Here is a 16,631-nt window from a genome sequence, read left to right as displayed (position 1 = left end):
TCCTTTAAGTCTTAAAGCATATCTTTAAGAGTAAATTGTATATGCTTATATTATGAATACCTAGCGTGAGAATGAGATTATGTGACCGAGATGGTCAGAGGGTCATTAGACCTAGTTTCTAAGCCCGAAAGCAAAACCTCACGGGATGGTCAGGGGACCGAGAGGTTTAGTTCCTGAGCCTGTGGGAGGATCCTCGTATGGGATGGTCAGAGGGCCGACGAGCCTAGCGTCTGAGCCCATGAGCAAGGAGCTATGTGCACATAGGAGACAAAGAAAACGTAAAGGGTAAGCATTGTATTTAGTAACAGTTATCTATCTACCGTGTGTGTAGGTAGACAGCATACTCATTCTAAGTAGTTATTAGTTTAGCTATCGACCGTGCGCGTAGATAGAGTTGAGAACAAACTCATTCAAGGCGAAGGTTTGAATGTAACCTCGTATTGATGAGTTGAAATAGACTCTAGAAGTTGCTTACCACTTACTGAGCTTTGTGAAGCTCATTCTGTTATTTCATGTTTTTCTTCCCAGGTAGCGCAAGGTGAGAAGTTCTAGGGTGCTACTAAGGTCAGGGTCTGCCACAAGCCACAGTTACACTTCTGGAGGATTTTACAGTTGTTCTTGTAAACTTTGTAACTAAGTATCAGATTTGTATGAACTTTACTTTGTGTAATAAAATGGGCCTACTTAATCAGTTTTTGTTTGCCTCCTTGACTTAATTAGTTGACTGTTCAATTTGTTCATTGGTATCAGAGTTATTTTCGCCAGAGTTATTAGGCAATAAGTGTCAACAAAAGGGTTGATAACTACTGCAGTCATGTCCTTTCCTAGGCTTAGAGAGTAGTCTGGGGCGAGGTGTGACATATCTACTTGGTTGTTCATTCAATTTCCAAAAGTTTGGATAAAAAGGTTTTAGATTGACTTAAAAAAAGGTAATAGCAAAAATAAAAGTGGTTTAAAATAAAAACACTCATATGTTTGACAACTCTTTTTCAGTAGTTTTTTTATATGCGAGTTTGTTTTGTTTTTATACTAAAAGCGTTTTTATTAATGTTAAATTACCATAATAGACGACTACAAAATACAATGAACTAGTAGTTTAAAATAATGCGTGTTGGAATTAGTCGTCTAAGGTGATCGTCGCTAGAATTGGTGGTGGTGGTTGTCAGAATTGGCCGGTACAGGTGACTAATTTTGTATGTGCGTATTTATTTATTTGAATCATAAACTTTTGAAAGTATTTAATGTCTTTAAAACTTTCAATTTTGTGCCTAATTGATTTATTAACTTTATAAAGTACTCAATTGATCTTTAACCTTTTAATTTTGTTATCAATAGATTCCTATATTATCAATTTCGTATCAAATAGGCCCTTGTTCTATTTGATATATTTTAAAATCCATGGATATACAAAACACAAAATTACCGGTTATTTCAATAGATCTAAAATTTAAATTTAATAGATCAATTCATTTTTCTTGAATAAGTAGGGATAAATTGGACACAAAATTGAAAGTACAGTTATCAATAAAATATTTTTGAAGTACAAAAACCTATTAAACACAAAATTAATAGTTCAATGACCTATTAAACACTTTAAAAGTTCATGGATTCATTATACACTTCTAAAAATTTATAGATTGAACTTATAATTTAACTAAATGAAAATTATTTAGGAAGATGGGCAATTTCATAAGTCTAACACTTCCTGTAGCAATCATCCTTGAAGTTTGAGAGAGGACCTATAGTTGTTGGAGTTTTCAATGAAGATAAATACCTACTATTTTCTTTCAGAGTTCTTTGGCATATGGGATTTTGAGCATAAAAGAACTCCAATGAAGGTAGAAATAGTGGAAATGGAACACCTGATATTGCAGCATAATTAACCTTCCTCACATAACCACTCAGTCTCCATATACAGTAAAGATTAGGAAGCTTTCCTACTTTACACAAATCTAAAGCCAACTACTATCTAGAAAAGAAATACTGTCCACTTCACAACATAAGCCATGTACAAAATTTGACTTCTAGAACTGTTCAATGCTCTTCATGAGCTCTGCCTTGCAGGTAGTTTTGTAGTGTCCTGTTTGATTACATTGACTACAATGCACGGTATGTTTTTCTCGATTCAGGTCCTCTACACAAATCCTCTTTTTTTCAGGTCGTCCTGGCGGTCGACGAAACTTAGGTGGTCGAACAATTTGTGTATCATCATGCATAGGAGTTTCATCAGGTTTTTTCCATTCAAGTTTTCTGGGAATGGGGTATATAACTTTCGCATATGTTTCCCTGTAACCAGAAACTGTAAAACACTTCTCGGTAAAGGCATAGACGTCTTTTCTACATGAGGCAATGGCTGCAACAGCATGAGAGCAAGGTATTCCATAAAGCTGCCAATCACGACAGGGGCAACATCGTTTTCCGATATCGACTATATATGATCTATCAGCTGATAAAACCTCAAACTCTACCTCATCTGATCGAAGAACTTGATATGACGAGGCAAGGTTAATTGCTTCCACTATTCGTTTCTCAGCTGATGGAGTCAGAAAAGAAAACCATGATGTACTCCTAGCACGCCGCTCTTCAAACTCGGCCATTAGTTTACTATGAATCCGCTCAATCACCTGGATGATTGGCAGCTCTCGTGCCTCAAGAATCCATTTAGTGAACTCATCTAGATTTGAAGAAAGATGTCCATATCGAGGTCCTTCAAAATAAACTAATGCCCAATGAGAGGGAGGAAATTGCTGTATCCATTTTGCAGCTTCAGGTGAAACCTCTTCTATATCCGACATTCTCTCTTTGAAAGCAATAGTAGTTGTGGCATATGCCGCTTTCCAAATAAGACTAACGAGCCTCGAGTTTTTGAACTCTTTTCCAATACTTTCACTTAAGTAGCGCATGCATAATGCATGTGAAGAATTTGGGAATTTCCTTCTCAGGGCATCCAGAATTCCTTTTTGACCATCTGATAAAAATGTGGGGTGAAGTTTGTTCCAAGTGTTCATCTCGAGTGCCTTATGTAACTCTGACAAAAACCACATCCAGCTTTCCTCATTTTCAGCATCGACTACACCAAAAGCAAGTGGAAACATCCCACCATCAGCGTCGTAAGAAATAGCTGATAGTAAAGTACCTAGGTATTTGCTTTTAAGCTGGATTCCGCCAAGGCTGATCACAGGGAAGCAACCATTAAGAAACCCATGTATGGATGCATGAAATGAAACAAAGAGTCGTTGAAAGTGATTATCTGAACCAGTGGTAAAGACTTCGGCAAAACTCCCAGGATTCGCTTTCCTAATTTGTTCACAGTACGATGGAAGAAGACCATAACCTTCTTCAGAAGAACCAAAAATTGTGGCAAGGCCTCGTTCCTTTGCACGCCACGCTTGCTTATATGGTATAGTGATGCCGTATTGCTTATGGATGTCATGCAATATATCCTTTGGTTTGTAATTAATGTTGTTCCGCAACCGTTCCTCTATGAAACTAACTATCCAATCTATGGAAGCCTGATGATGTCCATTTTGGGCGTTTTGCCCACAGGTATGTGTCCCTTCAAGGCTTCTAATTGTGAAGATTGGAGAATTAGGAAGCTTAACAGCACGAATTCGCCACGGACAACCCTCTTTGGCACATTTTGCAAAATAACGTACCAAGTCACTCTTGATTATTCGTAGCTCAAAGTGTTGAGCTATAGCAGCTTCTTTAATTGCATTTCGAAATGCCCTGACATCAGGAAACTCTTGACCTACAACAAATGTATGATCCTCCATCTGAGATAAGCCAATCCCGGAACCACTTGCTCTGCATAACAACCAATTCTTTGAATTTTCCCTTTCCATTATTGCAACGAAGTCATTGAGGGCTTTGTTTCCAATCAATGTTTATTAGACTCTTGGGATGTTCACAAATCAGCTCTCATAAGCAGGAAAAGGGTCTGAAAGAGCCATTTGACGCATGATTTTAATTTTAACTTCATAAAATTTGGGAAAACATAGATTTGGATGGAAAAAAATATTATAAGAAAGTATACTAGAGCACAAACAGAAACAGCCAGCTAGCTAACAGATAAAATGTATAGAATATTAAAAATGAACATGGACTGTCTGCAAGGAAAACGAGCAGATACAAACATGTAACAGCACCTGAGCTTAAAGATTAACCAACAAATTAATGCTCTCAAATGTAAACAGAAGTTCTCTCTTTCATAACATACCAAAAAATAAGTTGATTCTTCGTATCAATGACTCGTGATGGCATTTCAGAAAAGAAAAGAAAAGAAAATAAAAAGTCTGGCCCATAGATTCGAAGGAAATAGACGTTTATGTCTAAGAACATGTACTATAAATAGGCAGAGAATAGAGTGAGATTTTTATCCCTTTTTTAAAACTATTATTATTGTTAAATTTTTTTAAAATTATTATTATCAGAAAAATTTTTACAAATAGAAAAAATGTCAAACTATTTACAGAAATAGCAAAAAAAACATTGATAGACACTTATAAACTTCTATCCGCGTCTATTAATAACAGACTTCTATCGGTTTCTATCATTGATAGATATTGGTAAACTTTTATCAACCTCTATCGAAGAAGATTAAAATTTTGCTATTTTGTATAAATAGTTTCCTTAATTTTCTATTTTTGAAAACCCCTGATTATTATGGGTAAAAACCCAGCTTTGATTGAGAAATAATAAAAGAAAAAGGACATAAAAAAACCCAAAAAAGGTGGAAGGAACCCAAACTGACTACAAAAAGGGCTCCAATCAACAAAATAACCATCTAATTCTTTGATGTGAGACTCTACCGTTTCCTAATTGAGGATTGTATCTCTTTTGACGATTTCTTCTGATTGGGGGTATCATCTTCAAAGGATATTCAATGAACAGCTTTTCTAGTTTTCTTGTTGAAGGATTTTCTTGTTATTCTTGGTGTAACTTGCCTTGATTAAACTTTAGGAATACTTTCACCAATCTTGTTAAAAACTTCTCTTTTCGGTAGTAATTAAAAAAATAAATAAATAAAGATTTGAAGTTTACTGAAAAATCAAACTTAGTCAATTATCTTCTACATTGGTCGAAATGTATGATTAATTTCAAGTGGCACTTATTTCCATCTAAGGAAAACAAAATCTAAATCAAAATTGATTTACGTCCCAATCAGGAAAAATGCAACAAAAGAAAACCTAAGAACAAGTCTGAGTTGTCTTCAGAGTGACTACAAAACTAAAAGAAATGGAACTTCCATACCATCAAGCAGCTTGCGAACATGATTCTAAGAAGTATGATCTAAATCGAGCTTGAATTACACATATTAGGGTTCTAGCGAAGAACAGAAAAAATGATTGAGTCTACATGAAATGCATTGCCTGAATCGATATTCAAGTACAAAAATACATATCTAAATAACATACTGACCTAGAAATTGAAGCGGAATATGCAGATCGGAGCTTCACCAGAGGCGAAAATGGAGGCAAGAGAGAGAGAGAGGAGAGAGTCAATCGCGCCGCCATGCGCGAGCCTCGGCGTTTCCGGCGAAAGATTGAGGTCTACAAAGTCATATCATACATACATCATACATCATGATACATCCAAACTCATTCTTCGGTGTCTCGTTCTCAGATGAGGGTATTTCCGTAATTTAGACTAATAGTGTTTGACTTTTTACTCTTTTTCTTAAAAAAAAAAAAATAAATAAATTACCCATTTGTATCTATTAAATCTCTGAATTAAAAAAGAATACCTAATATGCATAGTGGAAAATTTTGGTTAAGGGAGAATTACGATTTTTCTCAAATTTCTCGAAATTTCATTTTTTTAAATAATTGGTTAGGCTAGTTCAATGAATTTTTTTTTACCATAAAAAATTATTTTTAAAAAACCAAATATTTTTTTAAAGAAAAATTGTACAAACCATCGTGAGATATGGAGTTGATTATAAGCACATCCTTAAATTTCAGGTTTTTAACCTGTGGTTTTTTATTGGTTGTAATGAACCCCTCTTGTTATATTCATTTTTTTTATTTATATATAATTCACACATAGGAAAGAGGGCAAACTTGTCCATTTAAAAAAAAGCTTGGAGAGGAAGATTTACGTTGGAGATGAAATTCAGAGTGAGGTAAAATAATATGAAAATTCAATAGAAAAGATTTGAACGATGTTAAAAATATTTATATATCATTTTTCTCTATTTTGATTTTTTTAAAATGAAAGCTTTTGATGGTAAAAGAAACAAAACTCACATCAATTCAATTTTGAGGTAATATGATGTAAAAATTCAATAAAAAAATGTTTGAATAAAATTAAAAATAAGGGAAAATTGCACAAACGACCCATGTAGGGTTGCTACGATCACACCCTTAAATTTTCAGTTGGATGAATTTCTACCTTATTGGTTGCAATTTCTGGGGTAAAACCCATGGAATTCTCTTCACTGTTCCATTAGCGTCCAGAAATTTGGAAAAAAAACCTGCAATTTAGTAGCTTAATAATGGGAATTAACCATACGTGAAAGAAAAATTAATCTTTTTCTTTTCCTCCTTATAGGATAAGTTTGCCCTCTTTGCTATAAGTGAATTATATATATTTAAAAGAAAAATTAATGTAACAAAAGAGATTGATGGTAACCAATAAGAAACCACAAAAGGAGAAATTGATCAAAATGAAAATTTAAGGGTGTGATTGTAATCAACCCTACATGGGTCATTTGTGCAATTTTCCCTTATTTTTAACTTTATTCAAACATTTTTTATTGAATTTTTATATCATGTTGCCTCAAAATTGAATTGATGTGAGTTTTGCTTCTTTTACCATCAAAAGCTTTCATTTTTAATAAATCAAAATTGAAAAGAATGATATATATATATTTTTAACTTCGTTCAAATATTTTCTATTGAATTTTCACATCATTTTACCTCAAAAATGAATTGATGTGAGTTTTTGTTCCTTTTACCATCCAAAGCTTTCATTTCCAAGAAATCAAAATTGAGAAAAATAATATATATATTTTTCTTCAATTTCATTCAAATATTTTCTATTGAATTTTCACTTCATTTCAACTTAAATTTGAATTGTTGTAAGTTCTCTAATATTTCTCTCATTTTTTTAAGGCTCTATCTATTTGTAAGTTTTTTTCCTTTTTTTTTCCCATTATCTTGTATTATGTTTATTGTTGTCCTTTTTTATTGTTCTTATTTAATATTATGATGTTTATAAAAGTTTGATGCTATGATTTTTCATTTTTGTATCTACTTCATTTTATAATAAGCAATTTACCATTATGTCCTTTAATTTTGTATTTAATTACCAATATTTTATATATATATATATATAAATTTCTGCTATCACATCGACATTTACACATATATTTTATAATTTACATCTAAATATTGTTTTATAAAGAAATGATGATTAGAAACAGTCAATTATAGTTTAATTAAGCTACAATCAAGGTTTCATTAACTAATTATAACAATTTCATCCTTCCTTTGAGGACGGTCCTTTGATTAGTATGGGTGAAAGTGGCCAGATTGCCAACTCAACATGCCTACCTTTTTGGAATTTTTCTGATTTGGGAGTTGGGAACTCAATTACACAAAATGGAATTCACTCATTCCTCGAAGCAGGGGTAAGTAGATAGATTTCTCCCTTAAGGGCTGATTCCGGGGCTTGAACATAATGGTCACAGTTTCTCTTTGGAAAAGAGGACTCGATCATACTAGGACTATGACTTATGTTCATCAGAGGGATCAGTGGTACTTAAGGAGTTAGATGTAACTAGAGGGGCATAACGGTAAATTGGCTCAACTGTACTTACGATCGATCTGTGAATGGTTATCGCATTGTTGATTGGTTGATATGGACACAAAATATATCTGTAGTGAGGAGAGTGTAACTGCCGGTCTTTAGTAGAGTGCTCGGTAGTTAACGAATGATGGATCCCGTGACTAAAGAGTTTAGTCAATTATTCACGTACTGTTGGAGCTTCAAGCTACAGGTTCATAAGGTCCCCTTGGTAGCTCAATGAATTCAAATTGAGAATCAGTTCTTGGTATTGATTTGAAATGTTCAAATTGACAAGAGGAAATTTGATTATATATGATATAATCGATAATGTAAATATGATTTACATTAAGTACCATAAAATAGAAAAAGAGCTATGGTTTATATGTTTCATGGGATGAAATATTAAAACTATAGGTTATAAATATAATATGGTAAGTTGGTTATCATATATATTTATAATAATATTAATTATTGGATGATTATCTCTTTTTCTCTAATAACCAATTGAGTGGGAGGTTATTGGTGATTTTATGGTAACCGTGAGATAAAAGGAAAAAAAATTTTCCTAAATTTAGAAGAGTTGTTATTCTCAAAAAGAAACTCACGACAAATCTATCAAGTGGATTTGTTTCACAACATATAGGTTGCCTTCGTCTACACGATTGAGCATTCGTCTATACGATAGACTTTTCTCATCTCCCACTTGCTCAATCGTCTACACGATTATTGTTCCTCTGGTCTCTTCCTCTAATCAAGTCCACATAGAGACCATACTTCTGGATTTTCACATCGAGAATACCAAGGTAACCATTGTGGTGATATCCTCACTTAACTTGACTGAGTTCGAGGTTTTGGAGGTCATTCATTGGGTTCGTGATCTTGGAGATCGTTGAGTTTGTGTTTGTTGTTGATCGTACTGTGTTGCGATCATTGTATTCGAGCGTTCATGTATTGCTGTCTTGGAGACTGAACGAGCGTTCGTGATCGAGAGAGTTTGAAGAATGAGTCTTCAAAGGTATGTATTTTTTATCCCTTGATTATCTAAAGCATGTTGTAATTTTGTATTGTGCATGACCTGTTAGTTTTCGTTTCTTGTACTATAATTATGTATGTTCAATATTGAATGGAATTTGAAATGATCCTTCCGCTGCGCATGAAAATCCTTATGTCTAATTTCCTTCACTTTGAACTCAGAATTCTAACAACTCCTCCTCTCACTTCATATATGTCTCTCTTTTGCATGGCATCTGCATGGGTATTTATAGGCATTCACGATCACTGCTTTTCTTAAGCTCGTGATTATGTTGATGGGGCGCATTAAATTCCATATCCTACTGCGCCAACTGCAACATGTCAGTGATTCATTGAATCTTCAACAAAGCTTTCCTATTGGCCACCAATGCAACTTGTGATGTGACACCTACCGCCCAAGTCATGTCATGCCTCATCGCTTGCAACCTATGCGATAGTCTTCATTTTCTTCTCAGGTCGCTTCTTGCTTTGAACACATAAATGAGTATGCGATCACGCAATCATCAGACTTCAAAAGGATATACTGCATAGAAGTAGTGAAATTAGTCTGGAATTTAAATATCCTATGCATTAGAGGTAAGTGATTACATGCTTTGTTTTTTGTATAAATTTATTGATAATTTTATCCAAGTTGCGTGCCTTTGCTTTATTATTTTAAATAAAAAAGATATAATAACTTGTATTTTTACAAGTTATTGATATGGAATAGGATATAAAATATGTCAATTTTGTAGGTTCAGGTATTATATGACCAGATTTTTAGATATTGATTGTTTGTAGAAACGTCGTTTTACTGGTTGATTAATGAAAATTATTTAGTTGATTTTTTAGATAGTAAGTTTATTAATATGTTACTTATTTCAGTAAGATGGTCTAATGATATGAATTTAGATATATGTTATTGAAAATTTGGCGTTGTGTATAGTTAGTGGATAGCAAGATATCTGTGTAATTGTTGGTGTTGAAGAAGTAGTGTAGTTGTTGAAGAAATAGTGTAGTTGTTGATTTGGTTTTGTAATTGTTGGTATTTGGAAGAATGATACACTTTGTAATTTGTCTAGTTCAGAGTATGTAGTCATGTGTGTTTGAAAAGTTGAGTGTATAGTTGGTGGTTTGCAAGAGCTGTGTATAGTTAGTGGTTTACATGAGCTGTGTAAAGTAGTTGCGTTTGCAAAAGTTGAGTGAAGTTATGTAAAGTTGTTATTTTACAGGAGTTGTTTGAATTTGTTGGTTTGTAGTTGTGCTACAAACTTTATATAAGTGATTTGGTGTATTTTCTTGTTTGTGCATAAAGTAAAGTTTAGGTACAATGAGTATAAATGAAAATTTCAAATTAAAAGCTTGTTTGGGATCGATTACAGGTTGGGGTCCCAATGACCATAATTTTTTTTAATTTTTTCAAATTGGTATAATTGATGGGCAAAAAGGTCAATAAAAGTGTGTAGTTGATGCTTAAAAATCGTCAATAAAAATGGTTTTCTTGACGCTATTAAAAAATAGTTTATGGATAAAAAATGTCAATATTACCTTACTTTGACTTTTAAAATGTATAAAAAAATGTTTTTCTTGATCTTTTTTTCCCATAAACTAATGGGAAAAAATGTCAAGGTACCTTTTCTTGATGGCCAAAAACGTCTTTGGTATATTTTTCAACCATTAATAAAACTATTTTTCTCGATGATCAAACTTTTTTTATGTTGGCTTTCGTGACGTTCTTTAGCCATCAAAGTAGACAATTTTTTTTTTACATTTTTTGCCCATCAATAAAGGCCAAATTTGTAGTAGTGTTCGGTTTATGATGAGTTACGCTCATTTACTTGATTCGTTTTGTGGTTATGCAATACAGACTACAACCTATGTTTTGAACTGTGTTCTGTCCAAGAGTGTTTCTAAAATACCTTTGAAATTATGGAATGGTCGTAAAGGTAGCTTACATCATTTTAGGATTTGGAGTTGCCCAACATATGTGCTTGAGTCTAATCCTAAGAAATTGAAACCTCATTCAAGATTATGCTTATTTATAGGTTATCTCAAGGGAACGAGTGGTGGTTACTTCTATGATTCAAAAGATAATAAAGTGTTTGTGTCGTTAAACACTACATTTTTAAAAAGGACCACATCAGGAGCATAAACCGCGTAGTAAGATAATGTTAAACGAGATTTCCAACGGAACTACTGAACCAACTACTGAACCTTCAACAAGAGTTGTTGAAAAGCCTAGTACATCAATAAAAGTTGTTGATGTCGGTTCATCTAGTTGGTCACATCCACCTCAACTATTGAGGGAACCTTGACATAGTGGGAGAGTTATAAACCTACCTACTTGTTATATGGGTTTAACGGAAATCTTAAACGTCATAGCAAAAGGTGACGTTGAGGATCTATTGTCTTATAAACATGCAATAGAGGATGTGGATGGAGATGAATGGATCTCGGCTATGGATCTCAAAATGGAGTCCATGTACTTCAATTCAGTTTGGGATCTTATAGATCAACTCGATGGGGTAAAAGCTATAGTTGCAAATGGATCTACATGAGAAAAAAGGGTGTTGATAGTAAGGTTCAGACCTTTAAGGCTAGACTGGTGGTAAAGGGCTATATCCAGGTTAAGGGATTAACTATGAGGAGACTTTCTCACATGTTGCTATGTTAAAGCCTATCTAGATATTCCTGTCCATTGTCGCATATGACTATAATATTTGGAAAATGGACGTCAAGACTGCTTTTCTGAATGGCAATCTTGAGGAGACCATTTTTATACAACAATCAAAGGGATTTATAACCCAAGGTCAAGAGAAAAAAGTTTGCAAACTTAATAAATCCATATATATAGACTAAAACAAGCTTCTCGATCTTGGAATATAAGGTTTGATACTGCGATCAAATTTTATGACTTTAATCAAAATGTTGATGATTCTTGTGTCTATAAGATACTCATCAATAATTCAGTAGCTTTCCTAGTTTTGTACGTAGATGATATTCTACTTATTGGGAATGATGTAGGTCTACTAACTGAAGTAAAACAATGGTTTGCAGCCTAATTCTAAATGAAAGATTGGGAAAGGCACAGTTTTTCCTGGGCATACAGATCTTTAGAGATCATAAAAACAAATCGGTAGCCTTGTCTTAGACATTGTACATTGACTAAGGTTTACTACCTTTCAGGCATGGAGTTATCTTATCTAAGGAACAGTATGCTAAGACACCTCAAGAAGTTAAGGAGATGAGATGGATCTCCTATGCATCAGCTGTTGGCAGCCTGACGTACACAGTGTTATATACTAGACCTAACATTTGCTATGCGGTGGGGATAGTCATCGATATCAGTCTAATCCAAGTTAGATCACTGGACAACAGTTAAAACCATCCTCAAGTATCTTAAGAGAACAAGGGACTATTTGCTTGTGTATGTGTTTAAGGGTTGGATCCTTACAAGATACACTGACTCTGATTTTCAGGCTCATAGGGATTCTAGGAAATCCACTTTAGGATCAATGTCACTCTTAACAGAGGAAATGTAGTCTAGAGAAGCACAAAGCAAGGTTGTATCGTTGACTCCACTATGGAGGCAATATATGTAGCGACTTGTGAAGCTGCCAAGGAGGCTGTATGACTTAGGATGTTCTTGACTGATCTGGAAGTTGTTTCAAACATGTCAAAACCAATCACCTTTATTATGATAATAGTGGTACTATGGCTAATTCTAGGGAGCCTAGAAGCCATAAACAAGGAAAGCATATAGAGCGCAAGTATCACATGATTCGGGAGATTATGCATCGAAGGGACGTGATTGTCATAAAGATCACTTCAAAGCACAAGGTTTTTGATCCATTTACAAAGACCCTCACGGCTAAGGTGTTCGAGGGTCATATGGAGAGTCTAGGTTTATAAGACAGGCCTTATCTAGTCTAGAGCAAGTGAAAGATTTATTGGTGCATATTGTATGCCCTAGTTTCTTGTTTTTGTGTACTTTTGTGCTAGTTTGTTCTTTTGTGATGTACACCTCACTAGCTTTAGGACAAGTGAAAGATTTTTGAGATTAATGCTTTAAACCTCATGGTCTTGTAGTTTGTAATTGTCATTTTCTTTATCTAATAAAATAAGAGGTATCGACATTTAGTTGCATTAACCCAAAAATAAATAAACTAAAATCCAAGGTTATCTGTTGTAACTTAAATATGTATGCAGAGACATACAGGTAGATCGTGTTTAAGTGATAATCTGAACAATCTGTAGTAAATGAATAAGGCTAGTTACCTTATCTTAGTGACACTACGGATTCGTCCCACTTAGTAGTTGTTACAATTGTTGTAAAGTGCTACAAATGATCTGATCCTGATCATTCATGTGGAGACATGTGAGTGGGGGTATCCTATATAAAGAATTTATATAAGACCAAACCATGAAATGATAGTCTCTCTTTATAACACCATTGTTAGAAGAGACTTACATTTCACCAAAATGACCATTGTTGATTTGACCTGAATCCTGAATGAGTTGTGAACTGCCTATAAGGGTGGTCCTGTGATTTGTATTTGAGAGTGACCAGATTCGTCTACTCAATAAGCCTAGCATTTTAGGGATTCGTCTGATTGGGAAGCTGGGAACGCAGCTACACAAGAAGGGATTCACTCATTCCCTTATGTTAGGGTAAGTAGAGAAATTGCTCCCTTAAGAGCTGACTCTAGGGCTTGAACAATTTGGCATCACACCCTCTCCTGAGAGAGGTTTGGCTATAGTTGGACTATAATTAATTGTTCATTAGAGGGATCAATGGTACTTAAGGAGTTAGATGTAACTATAGGGGTAAAACGATAATTTTGGCTCAACTGTACTTACGAGCAATTTGTGAAAGGTTAACACACTATTGATTGGTTATATCCAATGGACACAGAAATATATCTATAGTGCGAAGAGTGCAGCTATCGATCTTTAGTAGAGTGACCGGAAGTTAATGAAAGTTGATTGATTCAATTAAAGAGTTTAATTAATTAATCAAGTACTATTGGAGCTTCTATCTATAGGTCCATAAAGTCCTCTTGTTAGCTCAATAAGAACTCATAAGAATCAAATTAATTTTGGATTAATTTGAATTGCTCAAATTAATAAAGAAAAATAATTATATGAGATATAATTAATATAATGTATATGATATATTATAATATAAAATTTTATTGAGAGAAATAAATATTTGAAATGATTCAAATATTAATTATGTGAATGAGATTCATATAACAACTATAGGTTAAAATTAATATGAATATAATTCATATTAATTCTATAGGTTATTTGAGAGATTAATAAACTATGGGTTATATATTATATGAGATATAACATATAGTATATTTTAATTATATTAAAGTTGATTTAATATAATTATATATATTATAGTTGGTTAGTTTTTATTTAAATTAAAATTTTGAATTTAAAAATTCGATTCAAAATTAGTGAGAGGGAGTTATTTTAGTAACTACCCGTCCTACCCCTTTAATCTCTCTCAATCCATGTGACATTTGTTTTCACAATTTTCTACAGAGTGGTATTTTTCATCTTCTTTCCTGAGATTCTCTAAGGGTTTGTGTGCACACTATATGAATTTCTCTCAAGCAAGAAAGCTCTCCCTCACCCAAAAATTAATATCTAGAAGCCCACTCCTCTTAGTGATTCTCATCCTTGAGAATAACAAGGAAGAACTCATGGTGGTGTCCATTTTAGACATTTCTTGTTGTGTTCGTGAGTTTGAAACAAGAGGAAGGTTGTTTGTGACCTTTGCTGTGGTCGTAGAGGATTCGCGAAGAAATGGTCTTCAAGGGTAAGTTTATTCTTAATCCCTTATTTCCTCTCTATTTTCAGGGCAATACATGCTTAATTAGGTTTTGTTTATCAAGCTTTTGTACCCTATATTATCATTGTTCTACAAAATGTATAAATGGGGCACGATCTTTTTCGTTGTGAGTATTCACATAGCCTTCAGTTGAATGTATTAGAATTGGTGATCAATGAAGGTTTAATTACAAGGGTAGTGACAAAAGACGCCTTGATTCCGTGCTAATATATGAGATGCACCAGATTGAATTGAAGGGTATTCTATTATTGAAATAACTTGTTTATTCACGCTTACGGTTTATATGATTTAATTACATCAGATACACAAACTTAACCCAAGTGAGAGATTGTTAGACGTATTTACATAATAATACGTATAATTAAAGTATGGGTCATGTATGTGGATTAATATTTTATCACATTGGGTTATTTTATTATATTGGTCCCTATTATGTTATCTAATTAATTAAAGTCCTAGATTTCTAATTGAGTATGGACTTAATGGATAGAATTTCATTCCTAGTTAATTAGAATTTAAAGGGAACCTTAATTGAAATAATATATAAAGAGACCATAGGGCTATGGTCCTCAATATACCAAAGTAATACGCATCCAGTCTTTATTGAATCTCATCTAAAAAGAGATCCCACTAAGAGTATTCGGAGTTTTTGTCGAGGAAGACTATAGTCATTTTAAAGCTATCATCAAACTCAATAGAATCTGGTATGTTATTTATTTTTGGCAATTTAGCATGAATGATCCTAGTATTAATCTATTCAATACAGATTTAAAGTAATTATGTTAGACATATTTAAATAATAATATGTTTAATTAGGGGTGGAATCGGTTCGGTTTGGAGGTCAAACCGAACTGAACCGATATTATTTATATATTGAACCGAACCAGTTCCATTCGATTCGATTTGGTTTCATGAATCGGTTTCACTTTTTTTTTTTGGCCTATTTTTAAACTTTTTTTTTTTCTTCTACCTTTTATTTTCCTTCTTCCTTCCACTCTCTCTTGCCTTTTATTTTCCTTCTTCCTTTTTTTTTTTTTGAAATTTGTCTATTCTCTTTTTTTATACTTTAAACATAATTTAAATATCAATCCACAATAAGAACATGTCCAAAGTATACAATACACAAATTTCTTAAATATCAATCTACAATAACTCATAAAAACATATCAATCCAATTGATACAATAAAAAGTTAAAAACTAAAAAGTTCTCCAAAGTACACAATACACAAATTTCAAACAACTACCTTCAAAGTTCAAGTCACATAAAAGCAAATAACAAGCTAAACACTAGTGTTGAATTCCAAAAGCCCAATCAATACAAATAAATTTGTTTGGCTTGTCAATCATTATTCTCCTTTTCCTTGTTTTTTGCATTTGCCACTCCATTCAATCCCGTTATGAAGACTAAGAAACAAATTATAAACTTATTAGTAGTTACTATAATAAATATATGAATAAATATGTTAAAAAAAATTTATAAATATGTTTAGAATATATGAACCTTCCTCTTCATCTTCAATTTCCTCCAAGTATTGGAGTAAACCAATGCTAATTTGTTCAGAATGTAACCAGTTTTGTGCACGTACAAATGCCTCAACAGTGGTTGGAGATAATGAGGTACGAAAAGGATCAATTACTTTCCTACTAGTATTAAATGCGGACTCAGAAGCAACTGTGGATATCAAAACTGCTAAAAGATCTCGTGCAATTTTGCTAATAATCTTATATCTAGAAGAATTCCCCTTCCACTAATCTAAGATATCAAAGTTATCCTCACGTTTAACACGAGGCTCCAGTAAGTAAATATTAACTTCTAAATCCACACTTTGCGAATCATCTTCATCCAAATCTTCAAAATCAAAACGGAAAATCTCTGAAGCACTTGCACTTGTAGTTCTAAATGGAGAACTTTTAATGGTACATGAAGATTGACCCTTATTAGCAACTGATAGTGACAAATTG

General features: G+C 33.3%; 1 protein-coding gene across 2 annotated transcripts; it reads right to left on the bottom strand.

Annotated features, from left to right (window-relative positions):
- Nucleotides 1-1,845: 1,845 nt before the first annotated feature.
- Nucleotides 1,846-5,589, bottom strand: LOC120092030. Of its 2 annotated transcripts, none has more exons than XM_039050222.1 (2): nt 5,422-5,589; nt 1,846-3,807 (listed from the first exon to the last, which is right to left on the bottom strand). In XM_039050222.1, the coding sequence occupies exons 1-2, from the start codon at nt 5,514-5,516 to the stop codon at nt 2,025-2,027; spliced, it is 1,878 nt and encodes a 625-aa protein (XP_038906150.1). In that variant the 5' UTR covers nt 5,517-5,589; the 3' UTR covers nt 1,846-2,024. The 2 variants fall into 2 exon arrangements, with proteins under 2 accessions (XP_038906150.1, XP_038906151.1); XM_039050223.1 differs by having other exon boundaries at nt 1,846-3,940; nt 5,422-5,560.
- Between the last annotated feature and the right edge of the window lie 11,042 nt (nt 5,590-16,631).

Source organism: Benincasa hispida, chromosome 11, assembly GCF_009727055.1.
Source record: "Benincasa hispida cultivar B227 chromosome 11, ASM972705v1, whole genome shotgun sequence".
NCBI lineage: Eukaryota > Viridiplantae > Streptophyta > Magnoliopsida > Cucurbitales > Cucurbitaceae > Benincasa > Benincasa hispida.
Note: the sequence above shows the minus strand (reverse complement) of the source record. Positions and strands in the feature narration are given on the sequence as shown.